This window comes from Phalacrocorax carbo, chromosome 5 (genome assembly GCF_963921805.1).
Source record: "Phalacrocorax carbo chromosome 5, bPhaCar2.1, whole genome shotgun sequence".
NCBI classification, from domain to species: Eukaryota; Metazoa; Chordata; class Aves; order Suliformes; family Phalacrocoracidae; genus Phalacrocorax; species Phalacrocorax carbo.
The window spans coordinates 26671059-26689803 of record NC_087517.1 but is presented as its reverse complement, the minus strand read 5'-3'; the positions used below and the strand labels follow the sequence as shown (position 1 = coordinate 26689803).

Sequence of the window (18745 nt, the reverse complement as noted above, 5' to 3'; positions counted from 1 at the left end):
TTATAATTTGCTTCTATTTTGGTGATAAGTCAATATTCTCCACTCTGTGATTTGCGAAGTTGTTATCTTGTATGAATAACACCAAAGAGCTGTAAAGTTCCTGTGAACACCTAATTCACTGAGCCTTGTAAGAGACATTTATTTTCAAGATTAATCAGGATGAGAGACTTTATAATTGAAATACTAAAAAACTTAAGATACTCTAAAACCGTGCACACCATAGATTGATGCAGTGCTGCACCATTTCATATACTTTAGAAAGCTCCAAGCACTGGCCCAAGAAATAAACATTTTCTCTGTCACCAGATTACCTCCATCTGGAATACAGTGACATTCCTCAAGTTAAGTGTCACCTCACAGTGAAGATATTTAAAGCATTTAAATAATTTAAATTAATGTAACACAAAACAGTTACAAACTATAAAAGCTTATAAACTATAATTTATTGAGTATAATGGAAGCCAGACCTCTTACAGGAAATAATGTGCAAAACAAAAAAAGAGAGGAAACATGCAAAGAAAGAAAAAGTAAGATGAAGTAAAACTGAAGGATGAAAACAGTGATAATATCCAAGTGACAAGTAAAAAGATGACAGTGACTGCCAAAACCAGCTCAGAACACCCAGTCATGAATGTTACATGACTGACAGTCAAATACAGTAGGATTCCATAAATAGGTCTCGGATCAGCTATTACAAAGAGGGCATGTTTTCTACATTTCCACCTTGACTCAGAAACAGAAAGTAAACACAGGATTCCCACCTCCCGCCTGACATATTTGATGCCCTGGTCATTCCACCTGTTTGAACTGATGACTGAATGTAACCACAGCACTTCCTCAAAGAAGACTGTGTGCGTGTATTATTGATTGTCCTATTGTTTCATATAGAACTGTAGTGCCCACAAAACTAAAACATACTAATATCTTTGAAGTGCCCAAGGTTCCCAAGAAGGGTGTCCTGGAAGAGCCCATACCTGTAACTGTGCCAAAAAAGCCAGAACCTGCACCAGTTCAAGGTACCTGTTGCCCTGTGCATCAGCCTGAATGAGGCTGTTTCTTAGTGTCTTACATGTTGCTTCTGATGTCTGTTATCCTGTCCATTTGTAATTACCTGAAATGTCTACGTTCTCTGCTGTGTACAAATCCTATTGTTCGAACAAAAAATACACAGGGAGCATGAGGGACTCTCCCAGTCTCTTTCATATGTGATCAGAATCTAAAATTTTATTTATCAAAACTGTTAAGATACATGGGAAAGAGCTTTCTACTTTGGATTTTTAATGTAAACCTCTGTCTTTATCATTTTGCCCGCAATCTCAAGTAACAAAAATGGGTTTTTTACCAAAAGTATTTTTCTTTCACCATTACCAACTGGCAACACTGTCTTACCGTGCTAAAAACAACCAGACATAGACATGGCACAGCAATAGCAAAAAATAGATTTAAAAAAACCAAACGAAGAAAAAAAAAACACCCAAGCCATAAAATCTGGTCACTTCAGAGAGAATAAGAGGAAAGCCCGGTTCAATGGACTGTGAAGGAACTGAAACTGCTATGGGAGAAGAGGTCCCAAAATAGAAAGAGGGACATACCTAGGTAGGACAGTAGTATTTTAAGACTTGGACATATGTCATCTGGTGCTGGATCCCAAATAACGTATACTGCAAAATTATTAGTAAATGCAGTGCTTAATCAAATGCATGGTCAGTCAGAATGGTCTTCATTACATGCTCAAATTTCATATGAGAAAAACATAGGGCTGTAGTCACACATTAATGTAACTTTTTTCTGACCGTGAGTTCATTAGGGCCCAAAAAGTGGGTTCTACAAATTTACAATTGAATTGCACATAGTTATTAGGTACAAGACCTCCACATCTTCTGCATTGGTGCAAAAAAATTGTGCATCACACGAAGGAGGAAAGCAAGGGAACCTGCTCATTCTGCAGGTAACTCTTTTACCAGCACCAAAAGCAATTTCTAAATACAGGATTATAGAAGCCCTGAAACATTACTAAGTCAAAAGCCACCACATACTTATATTGTGAAAGTGTTGAAAGAAACAGAGCAGAAAATCATGAGAGAAATAGTAATGATGATGGGATATATGTTTCTCACCCTGTCACTGCCCACACCACTGAATGCAAAATGCTGGCAACTTCACGAAGAATGGCAACAGATAAGATAATGGCTGAGGTTGCTCCCAAGGAAAAGTCAGATCCCAGCAGGGCTGAGAATGACACCCTCTGCTCGCAGAGAGGGAAGGATGCTGAGTGCAGAGGGGGATATCCTAATTCACACCTCAACCTTGAGCTGCCCTTAAACAGAGCTAACAGTTTTCTCACACTGTCCTACTTGACATCACCACTCAATGCCTGTGCCTATGCCCGTGTGTGGTTTTGTCTGTGTCGCTGTGTATGTGTGCGCACGTGCGAGAGAGAGAGAGAGAGAGACGGGGGGTGCCATAAAAGCAGTTCAGTTACTCTCATGAGTGCATCTCTCGTTTACATTTCATTGTTCATCTTCCTGTGCATTGTATAAAACTGACTGTTACTAATATCTTTGAAGCACCTGAAGTGCCCAGGAAGGCTACTCGTGAGGAAAAAGTTCCTGCGGCCATTGCCAAACCACCAGAGCTTCCAGCAGCCAGAGGTACCTGTCTTCGTGGATAACTTAACAAAGAAGATACTTAATGTTCTTCTCTTAAGCGTTGCCCTGTCCTCTCTTGGCCCGTCTCTGTTTCCAAACTGAGACTCTCAAGGTTGTTGCATGCTGGGTAAATGGTGCTGCATGTGTGTGAGAGGTTTTGAGGTGGGTGTTGTGATGGTCTCTGTCTGTGTTGCCCTGGTTTTTGTTCCTACTTGGCACGTGTTTTTGCCAACATAAAATGAAATGAAACTAATATCTTTGAAGTGCCTGAGATGCCCGAGGCAGAGGTCCCAGAAGAGGAAGAGGAGGAGGAAGCACCAGAAGAGGTGGCACCGGTTGCTGAGCCTGGAGAGGCAGAAGCTCCTCCAGCTCAAGGTATACGGTGGTGTTCTGAAAGAGTCTGCTGTGCCCTCCAGGTTGCCACAGTACTGAGTGCTCTTTGCCCCTCTGCGGTGTGTGTGGGGAGTGAGAGCAGTATTTGGTCATGTTGTGTCTTTGTGTGTGTGTACATGCTCGCAGGAGAGGGTGGGACTCATCAGCAAGTGCCTTCTCATAAGCCCATACTTTGGCTCTTTGCTGCAAGTAGTCCATCTGAAGGAAAAGTGGTTGCCTGAAGAGGACTCTCTGGTAGTCTGGCAGGGGTTTACTTTCCTGCTTTTCTGCTTGCCAATTGGCTGTTTGCCTATCTTTTGCTCAGTCAAGTAAAAAGAACTAATATCTTTAAAGTGCCTGAGGTGGCCAAGGAGGAGGAACCAGAGGAGGAGGTGCCAGTGGTTGTTCCCCCAAAGCCTGTGGCTGTGCCCAAGAAACCTGTGGCTGTGCCCAAGAAACCAGAGGTTCCACAAGCTAAAGGTATATTTTCCGGGGGGGGCTGGTTTTTATTTTCATGTATTGATTAATATTTTCATTCGTTATCCCTTCTTTTGTGTATGACATGTAATGTGTCTTCCACCCCTAGACTCTTCTGTGCCTGTCTTTGCATATGTGACTAACCAACCAGTCACTAGAGGAATGTTACAGTGTTATAAATATCTAAACTCTTTGATTTTATCATAAGTGTTATTATATTTTGTATTTTTTAACTGTGAAATTAAGAGGAAGTCATATCTTTAAAGTGCTCAAGGTGCCCAAGAAAGCTGTCCTGCAAGAAAAAACACCTGTTGCTGTACCCAAAAAACCAGAACCACCACCAGCCAAAGGTACATATCATCACTATCACTACCATCACTAGAAAGAAACATCATGCTCTTCTGGACTAAGTTGAACTGATTTTTCTGGTGATGCCCTATCGGATATAGGTGTGTAAGAAATATAAAGTTCAATGTGGAGTGTCAAAACATGACAGAAGAACTAGATTCAATTCCTTGAAAAATATCAGCAGTTTCTGAACTTTTTGCAAAGTTTAAGAATTAATATTTACTGAATGCTTCGTTTAAACAGAATAACATGTTGTTCTGAAGAAAAGCCTGCAAATAAGATTTCAGTTTAAGAACATAATGTTGCATCCCTCAGTTTTCTAATACACTGTATTACTGAATGACAGCAACAATATCAGTTGTCTACATCTTTAAAAGTAAGTTAATGCCAGTATCATGAGGTAGATTTGCTAGCAAAAGACTGAATATACCAACTGATGATCTTATTAGTATATGAAAGGGTCATTAGTATGATCCAAAAGAGAAGAGAGGAAGTGTATATTTCTGTAAACAACACAATCGAAAAGACATAAACTGTGAAAACTAAAAACTGAAGAGGAAGTGTAAAGAATGGAAATAATTGATAGGAAAGAAAGTGGCAATGACAAAGCAAATGTTACTTTCCTAAAAAAATTATGTTCAATGACAAAGTCATGAATGTTACATGACCGATAGTCAAATACAGTAGGATTCCATAAATAGGTCTCGGATCAGCTATTACAAAGAGGGCATGTTTTCTACATTTCCACCTTGACTCAGAAACAGAAAGTAAACACAGGATTCCCACCTCCCGCCTGACATATTTGGTGCCCTGGTCATTCCACCTGTTTGAACTGATGACTGAATGTAACCACAGCACTTCCTCAAAGAAGACTGTGTGCGTGTATTATTGATTGTCCTATTGTTTCATATAGAACTGTAGTGCCCACAAAACTAAAACATACTAATATCTTTGAAGTGCCCAAGGTTCCCAAGAAGGGTGTCCTGGAAGAGCCCATACCTGTAACTGTGCCAAAAAAGCCAGAACCTGCACCAGTTCAAGGTACCTGTTGCCCTGTGCATCAGCCTGAATGAGGCTGTTTCTTAGTGTCTTACATGTTGCTTCTGATGTCTGTTATCCTGTCCATTTGTAATTACCTGAAATGTCTACGTTCTGTGCTGTGTATCAGTTAGAAATTCAGTTATCTAGTAATTTGTATAAATAACCCAAATGATATTTGAAATTTACTGTTTAGTTTTCACATTCTGAATCAACAGATACTAAAATGTTATATTTTAAAACTTGATTGTCAGTTTTTCGGATTATTGCCCCACTTTGTTGTCTTAAATTGACACAGTGATTTTCTCCATGACTCATTTGATTGTCTCAGTTAGTGTATATGGTAGAGAGAAATCTTTCAAAATGAAAAATCAATTCTTATTGAGAAATGCACATATGAGGGAAGCAAGAAGTGACAGCATATCAAGTGTGTAATTAAAACACTGATAATCTTAAATTTATAATAAAGAAGAAATTATTATAAAATCCAGTGAACCATACAAGCTATGGAAGAAGCCACAGTGAAATGAAAATTGAGTAAAGAGTTATTTAGGATAATAAAATAAGCCAATAATAAGAAAAGCATAATTGGGAAGGACAGAAATAGAGACAAAGGAGAATTACTGGGTTCCTCACCCTGTCACTGCCCACACCACTGAATGCAAAATGCTGGCAACTTCACGAAGAATGGCAACAGATAAGATAATGGCTGAGGTTGCTCCCAAGGAAAAGTCAGATCCCAGCAGGGCTGAGAATGACACCCTCTGCTCGCAGAGAGGGAAGGATGCTGAGTGCAGAGGGGGATATCCTAATTCACACCTCAACCTTGAGCTGCCCTTAAACAGAGCTAACAGTTTTCTCACACTGTCCTACTTGACATCACCACTCAATGCCTGTGCCTATGCCCGTGTGTGGTTTTGTCTGTGTCGCTGTGTATGTGTGCGCACATGCGAGAGAGAGAGAGAGAGAGACGGGGGGGTGCCATAAAAGCAGTTCAGTTACTCTCATGAGTGCATCTCTCGTTTACATTTCATTGTTCATCTTCCTGTGCATTGTATAAAACTGACTGTTACTAATATCTTTGAAGCACCTGAAGTGCCCAGGAAGGCTACTCGTGAGGAAAAAGTTCCTGCGGCCATTGCCAAACCACCAGAGCTTCCAGCAGCCAGAGGTACCTGTCTTCGTGGATAACTTAACAAAGAAGATACTTAATGTTCTTCTCTTAAGCGTTGCCCTGTCCTCTCTTGGCCCGTCTCTGTTTCCAAACTGAGACTCTCAAGGTTGTTGCATGCTGGGTAAATGGTGCTGCATGTGTGTGAGAGGTTTTGAGGTGGGTGTTGTGATGGTCTCTGTCTGTGTTGCCCTGGTTTTTGTTCCTACTTGGCACGTGTTTTTGCCAACATAAAATGAAATGAAACTAATATCTTTGAAGTGCCTGAGATGCCCGAGGCAGAGGTCCCAGAAGAGGAAGAGGAGGAGGAAGCACCAGAAGAGGTGGCACCGGTTGCTGAGCCTGGAGAGGCAGAAGCTCCTCCAGCTCAAGGTATACGGTGGTGTTCTGAAAGAGTCTGCTGTGCCCTCCAGGTTGCCACAGTACTGAGTGCTCTTTGCCCCTCTGCGGTGTGTGTGGGGAGTGAGAGCAGTATTTGGTCATTTTGTGTCTCTGTGTGTGCCTGGTTTTAGCTTGGTCAAGTAAAAAGAACTAATATCTTTAAAGTGCCTGAGGTGGCCAAGGAGGAGGAACCAGAGGAGGAGGTGCCAGTGGTTGTTCCCCCAAAGCCTGTGGCTGTGCCCAAGAAACCTGTGGCTGTGCCCAAGAAACCTGTGGCTGTGATCAAGAAACCAGAGCCTCTGCCTTTCCTTAAAAAACCAGAAGTTCCTTTAGTTAAAGGTACATACACGCATGAATTAGCATCTCCTTTTCTCTACATTTGTAAACTTTTTCCCTTGTTTCCCTGATGTATGCAGTGCTTATGTATCTGAGTGAATAATCTGTCACTTAAAATCTTGTTCTTCATGTTTTTAGTTCCTTACTCTTTTTAGTCATTGCACTCTTCACTATAATATGTATATGTGTATCTTAATGTTCAGAAAAATTAAAATTTACTAATATCTTTAAAGTACCTGAAGTGCCAGAGAGAACTGTCCCAGAAGAGAAAGTGCTTCTTACAACACCTAAAAAACCAGAGCCTCCTCCAACCAAAGGTATATATTGCCAGGAGGCATCTCCTGTGAAGAAATGTTTTCTACTCTTCTTTTTCTCCTTTGTTCATAACTAAGTCTATAAAATATGTGTCGTTGTATGTAGACTACCTTGGAAAACACTAGTGCACAAACAGTCTTTCATGGTTATGGCCACTGTTTCTTGCTGTGGTTTTCTGTGTGCTAGATGTCCTTGTCTCTTTTATGTTTCATTCACTTTTATATACACACAAATAAAAGGAACTAATATTTTTTAAAGTGCCTGAGGTGCCCAAGACGCCTGTCCCAGATGAGAAAGTACCTGTTGCTGTTCCTAAAATACCTGAACCACTACCAAGTGAAGGTATATTCCACCACAGATATTACTGTAAGGACAATGCTTTGTCCTGTTCTTCCAAACATGAGCTTCAAGATAGAGGTTGTCCTTTTTTTCCCCTTATAATGTTTGTAAATTCTTCATTTCATGTTTTAGATGCTACCAGTCTGTATTTCTTGTATCTACTATTATATTTTCATATTTAGAAGTGAAATATCACTTTCAAAATTAAAAATTTTCAAGTAACATATGCTCCTACACAGGATATTCCTAAGAAAGTGTGTCTCTTTTTAAGATAATAATCAATTCCCACTAAATTTGAGTATCTTAAAACCTAGGATTTATATTGCTGTTATAATCTTAAATTAATTGAGAGCATTGAAGTTATTCTTTCCAGTTACAAAGACTCATAAACAAATTTAATGTTTAGTTTAGATTGGACACATAGAAAATACTATCCTTCACACAACCCTCATTCATTTTTACATAGAGAGAGAGTTTTTCAAAAGCATGCATTAACTGCAAAAGTAACAGATGCTGTAAGATTACTTATTCTAATGTGTATTTGTCTGTGTCTATTGGAGTAGCTTTCTTTTAGTGATATCTATATAATTGCTCATGTGAAATGATCTTATTACGGGAAACTTACACTAGTTGTCAATATTCTTTAAAGAATATGAAATCATAAAGGAGATTGAGCCAGAAGAAGCAGAAGAAATTCCAGTTGCAGAAGTAGAAGAAGCTTTACTGGTTGAAGGTATACAAAGTACCTACCTAGAGGCTGCAAGACACTTTTATTTCATTACCATGCAGTTTTTTTCTTGCTATGTCATTCTTTGAACGTGTACCTGTATGTTGTAGGTCTCTGCATAATTCTTTGTTATTATGTTTTGGAAATGCTTTCACTTTGTTTCTTGTCGATATGAGTCTTTCTATCATTTGGTTTCCCACCTTTGTTCTCATGTTATTAACATGCTTTTTAAGTGAACCTGGATAGTTGTGTTGTGTGAATTCTACAAAACAGTAGCCTAAGGCTCTTTCATACTCCCATTTAATTCAATGAGGTTTTTTCACTGGCTTCATTGGAAAGGGCAAATGACCATCTTTACATTTGTACATTACTCTTCACATAACTACTGTGGCAGTGAGTTTATACTAAATCTACCTAATGTTATTTAAAGCACCAGAACCTGAAAAGAAGATCCCCGAAAAGCGAAAACCACGACCACCTTCTCCACCAAAAGAAGATATTAAATTGGCAAAAGAACTACTTAAAGGTATAATCATCTGAAGCCACAATTAACAGTGGGAACTCAAACTTATAATCCTTTTAAATCATACTGATGACTCTTGAAAAGCATGCTTTTAAGCATATCACATTGGATTTCTTTTCTTTTCTAATTTACTATTGCTCTAATGGTGCGCCTTACTAATGCTCAGTCCCTTATGATTTTTTACCCGTTCTATACCAAGTCACTTTACATGGGTTCTTTTCAATAGTTATGGAAAAAAAATCAATTTATTTAAAAAAATCTTAACCAAGTTAACACATTCTTCTAGCCTTAACATAATTCTTCTATCTTTAAAATATTCTTACAAATGAAAAGAATCCCCAGCAATAATTTGCTGGTGTTACTATATCAACATGGGTTCCAGGTCATCTGTGCTTTCTACAGGTCATCTGACTTCTAAACAGTTAATCAACCAGAATCATAGCTTTGTAGCTCTTGTTTTCTACTATGTCAATGGTATTAATCAGTTGTTTGGACTTTTTAGAAAGATCTTTTCTTTTTTTAATCTAATGGGGCGTGTGGTAAAATTAAAATAATTTTCTTTAAAGCTCCTGAATCAAGGAAGAAAGTTGTGACTGCAAAACCTGGTGAACCTCCAAAATTGGAACCCCCTCCTGCTAAAGGTACCTAGCTAATATATGAATCTCACTGAAATTAAGCCTTTCATGAGCCCAACGTTGTAGTTCTTGGTATCGTCTTCTCCTCTAATTTGCTCAGAAATATCAAAAATCTGTCTAAATTAGATTATGCTCAAGAGAGGACTCCAGTCTTAGATATATATGTTCATGTTATATTTATGTCCTTACATCTCCCATCATGAAATTCATGAGATGCAAGAGACAGAATCACAGAAGAGGGACAGTTTTTATGAGTTTTGTCACTTGTGTAGATGTCTACTTTGGTTCTTGCTTAGGGAAAAATAAAAAATAATATTCAAATGTTCAAATGTATCAAACATACTTAGTTTATTATTTGTCTGAAATGTAACTTATTTTTGTGAGAGGGCGTTTTCCAGAGATAGAGATGAATAATGAACTGAGCAAGCCACTTTACAAGTACTCCATTATATTTTTCATATGTACGGGAGCTTAAGACAAGCTAAGCAGCTAAGCAGTGAACATCTCTTCTTAATGATGTTCTGGATCCTTATGAACACCATAGACAGTTCAGATTAATAGATATGTAACATAAGCCTGTAATGAAAGAGGAAAAGGAGATTAAAATGATAACTCTCTTTGAATACATAACCTTTATAGCTTTGTCAAACCATACTTCTCTTTTGTTGATTTGTACAAAAATTTCCTCTTATGCATAAGCCTAGAGTACAACTGTATGCAAATAATACAGAGAAAGCATTAAAAATATCTACTTCAGTCTCAACAGTTTTACCTTTCTTTTTAGTATTCATTAGTGGACCAGCACTGTATTTGTGTGTTTGGAATGGTTGTTGGTTAGCTCTTACTGTTGTTATGAACCTATAATAAAATCTGGAATAATATTCTTTTAAGTGCCTGGACTTGTGAAGAAACCTCGCAGAGTAATTCCTGAAGTTACTCCTCCACCAAAAGAAGAAGTTGTTTTGAAAAGAGGTATAGTAACTTTGCTCTGTTTTTTAAAAAAACAGCATATTAACATTGTTCAGTATATTCCCCTAAGTATCATTGTTTTATGTGTGTGGTATGGAAAATTACGCAAAGTACTGCCTCATGTCTGTTTCTTGGGGAAAGCCTTTATAGTTGCAAGGATGAAGTGGGGATATCCTGCAAATCTGTCAGATCCAAAGGATTTGTGTTGAAAACAGAGCAGAACACTGAAAACCTGTCCCCTATAACTCTCTTGTTTTCTTAATCTCTGTAAAGCTTATACTGGAGTGTTGTTTTCCACTGTCTTCAGCTTCTGGACCCCTAAATATTTTCCAGTAACAGTGTAAATGTTATTAAAGTCATATATGTAGAATCTATATTCTCTTTTATCATTGTCTTAGAAGAACTGCACAGATTGCAGAACCCTGTGGTACTAGTGTAGTACTAGTCCCCTTTCCTGCAAAGTCTGGAGCCTTCTGAATCACTTCATCCTCAATTGTTGTTTAGAAAAAGGAAGAACTAATTCCAGTTCTCTTTGAAATACCACAGCAGGATGATTCATACCCATACACCTTGCAGCAGATCTTCAAATTTCAGACAACATAATAAAACATAGATATTCAGTTTTTCAGATGACATTCTCATTAGATACCCAAGACTGATATCTGACAGGACAAAAATAAGTTAAATAAGTGAAATGAAAAACAGATCTTATATAAATTTGAGCACTCCAAACATAATACTTGAGGATTCAGTCCTGTTCTCTCACTGAAGTCAATAGGAGTTTAATCCATAATCTTGCATTTTATCCCTGCAAATAATCTGTAGCTGCAGTTATTAAAGCATAATTATGTGGAGTAAGTAATGATTTAAATATGATAAGAAATGTATGATATTTTAAGGAATTTTATTCTATCATAGACAGTTAACATTGACATCTTTCCTTTCAGACAGACTGGTGTTAATAAAATTATATTTTTGCTCTAGAGTATTTGAATTTTTAAAAGCTTTCAGAATAGTATCTTGAGTAGTTACACAAAATCTTCCATTTATATTGGCTATGTATTTTACATTCCTGTTTCTTCATGATTGTTGGTATATTTTTAATCTTTTGTCTTGTCGCCATCTTATTCTTTTGTTTACCTGTGTTTTAAAAAGTAAAATTCCTTTTCTTTTAAAGTTCTTAAAAAGAAATCAGAAGAGGAAGAACCTAAACCAGAAAAAGAACCTAAACCAGAAGTTAAACCAGTACCTACACCAGTGGAGAAAATTAAGAAACCTGAAGGTACTAGATTACATTCAAATCTATCTGGTAAAGTAAGAAAAAAGAATCCCATTTTTAAGTAGTATTCTCTGAAATTCAGGAATGAAAGCCAAATTTGACATTCACATTTGGGTCTGAATTCTGCATTTTGGGATTGTTTCTCAGTCTTCGCTTTGTATAGAAGAGAACTTTACAAATATTCTACAATACTGATAAAAAGATAACTACAGCAAAACAGTTAATCCAAGCATACATTTAATTAATTTTTTGTGAATATTTGTCCTTTTGTCCATTTAGTGTTTCTAATTTATTCAGATCTCACTCTTAAAAATACATATTCCTAAACCTTATAAACATCTGAAACTCTTTATGTCTAAAAAGGATTAAAGGTTTTTAATACATTGAAAATAATTGTATTTGGGGATTCAGGGTGTTTCAATATGCCTTACAAAATAAAAATAATATTTTAAAGTCCCAGAAGTTCCTAAGAAGAAAATTGAGATACCTGTAATAAAAAAAGAAGAGAAACATGTGCCTGAACCACCAAAAGGTACAGATGTGTGATGCTCTTTTTCCTTATTGCAGCAACTAAATCATATTCATTGCCGAATATCATGCTATATTAACCTATCATCCAGTCTGTCCATGACTATTGTGTCATGATTAACCACTTTGCATTCTTCTGGATTTCTTGTTGTCTTTAATTCTTCAGTGCTTGAAAAATTAATCTTTTTTCCATTGTATCTTGGTTTACAAGAGTTCATCTCAAGTTAATTTCTTGTTTTCTGGCTAAATAAAATATAAAACAATAAATTGTGTCTTCAATTAACGGTCTGTATTGTTGCTTCTAAATTTAATGTTCCATGGAATTACAAAACATGTAAAGTAACCTATTTGTAATTGTTGTGTTTGAAATGCCAGAACCTAAGCAAGCAACTATCCCACTTCCTGGGCCTGAACCTAAACCTGTGGTCGGTAAGAATTCTTTAGTCATGAATACCTGTGCACTCTTTCTTGTATGTCTAGTATTTTCCGTTCAGAGATTTCTAGCTAAAAGGACATTAAACAAATTACTTTAGTATTACTAAGACTGGAAATTTCATACAATCTACAGGATATTTTAAAGAAATTTGTACATAAAATTATTTCTTAAAACAAATATATGAGAACTTTTTTTTTCTTTTTTTTTTTTTACAGCTCTAAAATCTCCAAAACCAGCAGCAGAACCAGCACCAGCTGTTACTACTCCAGTGACAGTCCCAGTGGTTGGAAAGAAAGCAGGTATTTATGTTTGTTCTATGCTAATTATAGGGTTTTTATCTCTGAGATACCTAAATACCTTCAGGATAAAGAAAATGAAGAGCCCTACAGTCATCTAACTCATCCATTACAGGAAGATTTGAGGTCCTATTCAAGGATCTTGTTATTCTAGGTACTGTCACCTAATCTAAAAGACAAGTGTCTCTGATATACCATAGAGCTGAATCTGTGCTCTTGTTTCTTGATGGTGATATGTGTGCCTTTATTTATTGTCCTGCTATGAAATCTGTGTATTCTATTGATTCCTTGATGTTGTTTATGTCCTAATGTAAGTCTTGTGAACTGCATCTTCTATTTTCTGTATAGCAAAAGAAAGATTACACATGTTTCTCAACAATTCTTCTGGTGTTTGGTTTTCTGCTTTTAATTTGTTATTGAAGCCCTGACAAAAGGTGGCAGTGGTACTGAAGAACTAGAGTATTGCTACTTTCATTTGATACGCTTAGGACCCCGTACCACATCCTGCTGTGAAAAAAAACTGTGAAGTGTCCAATTCTTCTGAAGCACCCTGAGCCTGAGGTCTGCCAGTAGAGTGGATGTACATGCTGCTCTCCCATCGTTCAAAGGTCCTGATGTTAGAGTAGAGCTCAGATCTTGGGCACTTGAGAGCCTGATAATTAATGTCTCTTGGCCATTGATATGGTGATGTATCCAGGCCTGCAGCAGCCTAACTAAACCATTTTATATAGGTGGCCAGATAAGCCTTAGGAAGCTGTCATTTTCTGCTACTTTTAACCTGGACTGGATTTAAATGGGCATCCTAGTAGGAAAATGGTCTGCACCATAACAGTGGTTTATGTAGGTCTTCTGTACTGTTTGTGTGTGCCATTCTTATATTTCTTCTGTTTTGTGATTGTGTTGTAAGTTTTCTGTTGTGTGGAGAAAAAGTGTTCTATGTTCATTTTATTTCAGGTTTAGCTGGAAATTTTCTTAAAGTATATTGTTCCTGATGCTTATTCTTACGGATTTTAACTCTCTAAATTACCTGTGAAACCTTTGTAGCTGCAGAAAAGCCTGATGCACCATCTGTACTAAAGCATAGAGATAAAATGCCCCCAGTGGAAGAAGAAAAGCCTGAGCCCATTGTGCTAAAGAAGATTTTGGTTGAAAAACGCTTGCATGTAAAAGAGAGAGTAAGTCCTAAGGACACAGTTCTGGACATTCAGACAGTAGAGCCACTTGAGTTTAATATCTCACTGGAAACAGCTAGCGGAATACTGAAGCCAGAGGGAGATGAGCAGGAGAAAGTGGCTCTTAAATATTTTACTCTGGCTCCTGAAGAAGAGGAGCCAGAAATTACATCTATCGTTTCAAGCAAGACTACCCTTACAGGTGAGAAAATAGAAGTTGCAAAGGATGAACCACCACTACCTGATGAGGAATTGAAATTGATTTCTATAGCACAAGAACATGCGGAAAGAGATTCTGGAGAAGAAAAGGGGGATGAAATTAAATTGGTTGTTCATAGGGAAGGTGCTGTAGAGAAAGTGTCTGACAAGTTTGGTGTTCTTCACGAAGAAAAGATTCCTGAGCATGAAAAAGAAGAAACTGAGTCAACTTACATACCTAAATATATACCCAGAGAACCATATGAGCCCAAGCACCAGAAAAGACTTCTAGGAAAAGAGAGAAGCTCAAAAATCAGTTTGCAACCTGAAGAATTTCCTATGAAGGGTGAAACTTCATTTGTAAAAGATGTTACAGAGGCAGGAATATCTGAAACTCCTCTGCTTAGAAGTGAAGAAGAGAGAGGAGGTTTTACTCTAGAGAAACCTAAAGTTCCTCCTGGAGAATCCTTGAAGGAGCATGGCATACAAAATAAAACTCAATGGATGAAGAAACCTGGTACCACAGTAGCTGAAATTCCTGTAGATAAAATTCTTGATAAAGAAGCAAAGAAAATGGAAATTATTCAATATTACGAGAAAGGTGAGAATCTGGACTCTACATCAGCAGAACTACATTCCTTAGACCTGTCCGAAGAGACTGAACCAGCACTGAGAGAAGATGTTGACCTAGAACACCCCACTGAAGATGAGGAGGATGTTTCCAGAGAAGAAGTTTGTATAATCTTTAAGCCATCTGTTCTTAAGCCAGAAGTAGTGGAGAGGAAAGCAAGAGAAAAATATTCTGCAGAGGAAGGAGAAGTTCATTATGAGGAGGGTTCAGCACAACTGTTGACTAAGAAAGCAATCCTAAGTGATAAAAAAACAGGCAAAAAGATTACACCAGAGAAGGAAGAGAAAATTACCTTCAGTACACACTTAAAAAAAGACAAAATTAGGCAGTCAAAGATCCCTGAAAAGTTCCCTGTGGGAAAAGAAGAATTTGATACAGTGATTACAGGAGAAGGAATGGAAGGTGAAGTTTCCATAAGAGCACATAAAAAGGGAGTCAAAGATGAAATAGTTGACAGATCTGAGTCAACAAAGGAAGTTCCTATTCAGCCACCAGGGAGTCAAAATAAAAAACAATTTCAAGAAGTTCATACCATTCAGGATGAACGTAAAGAAACTCCAGCTCCCAAAAGCAGCAAAGATAAAACTGAAGAAAAGAAATCTTCTTTGACTGTGGAAGAAGTGAAGCTTTCAGGAAAAGAACTTCCAGTGACGGAAGGTACATCAGATGAAAAAACATCAGCTAAACATGGCATTGGAAAAACCACATCTGTTGCCATGAAAAAAGAGAAGGGCAAACTTTCAGACAAAATACCATCAAGCAAAGGAATCCCTGCAAATGGAGAGGTTACTTACTCCTCAAGCATAGGTAAGATAGTAACTCCCAAGAAAGCAGAAGGAGAGAAAGAATACTGGAAATCAGAACCTGCTCATGTGATTGAGCAGGCCAGTAGACTTTTGAGTGAGAACAGGAATTTGGATGCACCTGGAGAATCACGTGAAGTACTGGATGTTCCTGTAAAGTCTCATGCAAAGCGAGGTGAGGAAGACCACTGCGTAATTCTTCCACAAAGTGTTTGTACTATTTGCTTCAGGAGAATACCATTCACCATTGTGATGTGTTCATGCTTTAACACTGTTCACATTCCATCTAATCTACCAGCTGGCTGTATTGGCATTCAGCCACTCTTGACATGTTTGTCTTATCTATCTGTATGTACATCTGTGTGATCAATGGTCACTGTCTTCTTACACTTTTATAAGACTGCATAAACATTTTTTCTAGTATTAATTTTTCCATCCACTGCAATAAACTGTCCTGCAATTCATTCATATCATTCTCCCATTAAAAATATCTTTTACATTTCCTTTCACAAAATGATGATGAGAACAGCATATCATGGGAAATATTTTCAAAAGTCTGAGATGACTCATCACAAGTTGGGCAACTAACAGAACATCCCTTACTCGTAAGAGTATCGCCTTGTCCTGAAACATGTATTTAATTTATACAACTTATATTTTTGTATCTTCATTAGTAAAAGTGTGTGCTTTTTCTAAAAAAACCTGCCATATAATTTATAATAGGTCCTTAACTTATTTTGATTGACAGATGGGTATTGACCAAGGGCCTAATTGTGAGAAAAACATCGGGGAAGGGCACAATTTTACAAAATAATGGGCAGAACAATAAATTGAGGAACTAGGAGCTCCTAAGCTGCCTTTCAGTCACCACTGCTGAACACGTGTCTTTCCCATGCTTTGAGATATTGAACTTACCATTGAGATAACAATAATATAAGTTGTATAACTACATACATATGTTTATATCTTCCCTCCTTTGTATTTGCTAAAGGAAGAGAAAATCTGATTTGTAAAAGAAATGCTTGCTTTAATTTTAGTATATATGTTTGTTTAACTGCACTCCTAATAATATTGCTGTTTTACTTCAGAGGCCAAGCCACCAAAAGAAGAAACCCCGAAGGGTATCAGTCCAGTCAAAGGTAGGATATTACAAGCCAATACCTACAAGCAAAAGCAATAAATCAGATTACTTTATTCATTTCTAAATCTGAATTACAGCCAAGAAGACACCTTCACCAGCAGATGCAGAAAGAAGGAAACTCAGGCCAGGCAGTGGAGGTGAAAAACCTCCTGAAGAGCCTCCATTCACTTACCAACTCAAAGCTGTACCACTGAAGTTTGTCAAGGAGATGAAAGATATAGTGCTAACAGAAGCTGAATCTGTTGGGTCTTCTGCAATCTTTGAAGTCCTTATTTCACCATCCACTGCAATTACCAGCTGGATGAAAGACGGAAGTAACATCCGAGAGAGCCCAAAACACAAGTTTATTGCTGATGGCAAAGACAGGAAGCTGCATATTATTGATGTTCAACTGTCAGATGCTGGTGAATATACTTGTGTATTACGACTGGGGAACAAAGAGAAGACCTCTACAGCCAAACTCATTGTTGAAGGTATTTCCCATTTCAAGTTCATCAATAATTTAAAAGTTAGCTACCCCTCAGGCTAGAAGTACTGGTACTTTGTGAATATATAGTGGTTGGTAGATGCATTCTTTTGCTTCTATCAATCACTACACGTATTGATTTAATATGTAAGGCATTTCTGCATCACACCTTCTGTGTATAAATGAGACAAATCAAAATGTTGTCTTTCCCTCAGCACTCCCAGTGCGGTTTGTGAAAACTCTTGAAGAAGAAGTTACTGTGGTTAAAGGCCAGCCACTGTACTTGACATGTGAGCTTAACAAAGAAAGAAGTGTCGTCTGGAGGAAGGATGGGAAGATCATCAAAGATAAACCTGGGAAATTTGCTCTGGGCATTATTGGTTTGTCACATTCCCTCACGATCATTGATTCAGATGATGCTGATGCTGGCACTTACTCTGTTACTGTTGAAGACTCTGAGCTGTCATGCTCGTCTTGTGTTAAGGTAGTAGGTAAGCAATCAAAATTGTGTTCTCCTTTCTCTGTAGGTTATTTGGGTGATTTTAAAATTTGGAAAGATTTTGTCATAGCATTACAATATAAATGGACAGATAAGATTTTCACAGCTATTAAAACTTGTAATACAAAATCTGTTAGTTCTAGTTCTCCTATTTATGACACATCTATTTGTAGTAGAAGTCTGCTAAGCTATATTTTTCCATAACTTTTTGTCATGCAGAAGTGATAAGAGACTGGTTAGTAAAACCCATAAGAGACCAGCATGTGAAACCAAAAGGAACAGCTATTTTCACCTGTGACATTGTCAAGGATACACCAAACATCAAATGGTTTAAAGGAGATGAGGAAATCCCTGCTGAACCAACTGACAAGACAGAAATCTTGAAAGAAGGAAATAAAATTTTCCTGAAAATCAAGAATGCTGGCCCTGCTGACGTTGGGGAATATTCAGTGGAAGTTGAAGGTCGCAGATACCCAGCTAAACTGACCCTTGGTGGTAAGGAATCTTTTATTTGTATTATATTTAATCAGCTCATAGTCCAGTGTTCAAAAACCTCTAAACAAACGAACAAAAAAGCTAACCTGAATTATTATAAAGCTATATCAAAACTTGACCTCATTATATATTTGTTCATTTGTGCATTCTAGAACGTGAAGTTCAACTTCTGAAGCCATTAGAGGATGTTACAGTTTATGAGAAAGAAACAGCAAACTTTGATACAGAAATATCTGAGGATGATATTCCTGGGGAATGGAAGCTGAAAGGAGAAATCCTGAGACCCTCACCTGTAAGCATCCTTGAATTTTACAACACAATTTATTTAAATTTAAACAGGTCTGTTATTGCTACTCAGTCCAGAATGTAGAAAGGCTAAGCATTATTGTGATTAAAAAAACCTAGTTCTCTAAGTAAGAATTATATCCTATAAAAGCTAAGTTTTGAAGGACCTTAGTTTCTCAAAGGATTACAGCATATTATTCAGACTATAATAAAAATATCCTACAATATCCTACATAC

The 18745-nt window shown here is 37.4% G+C and overlaps 1 protein-coding gene across 1 annotated transcript in view; it reads left to right on the top strand.

Annotated features, from left to right (window-relative positions):
• TTN (titin) overlaps positions 1-18745 on the top strand; it is a 241322-nt gene that overhangs the window by 124123 nt on the left and 98454 nt on the right. The window contains exons 156-167 of the mRNA XM_064453243.1: positions 8583-8678; positions 9242-9316; positions 10202-10282; positions 11457-11561; positions 12013-12090; positions 12462-12515; positions 12738-12821; positions 16711-16761; positions 16841-17236; positions 17445-17720; positions 17948-18223; positions 18376-18515. Of these exons, the coding sequence (XP_064309313.1) occupies positions 8583-8678; positions 9242-9316; positions 10202-10282; positions 11457-11561; positions 12013-12090; positions 12462-12515; positions 12738-12821; positions 16711-16761; positions 16841-17236; positions 17445-17720; positions 17948-18223; positions 18376-18515 (1712 nt within the window). The remainder of the gene's footprint in view (positions 1-8582; positions 8679-9241; positions 9317-10201; positions 10283-11456; positions 11562-12012; positions 12091-12461; positions 12516-12737; positions 12822-16710; positions 16762-16840; positions 17237-17444; positions 17721-17947; positions 18224-18375; positions 18516-18745) is intronic.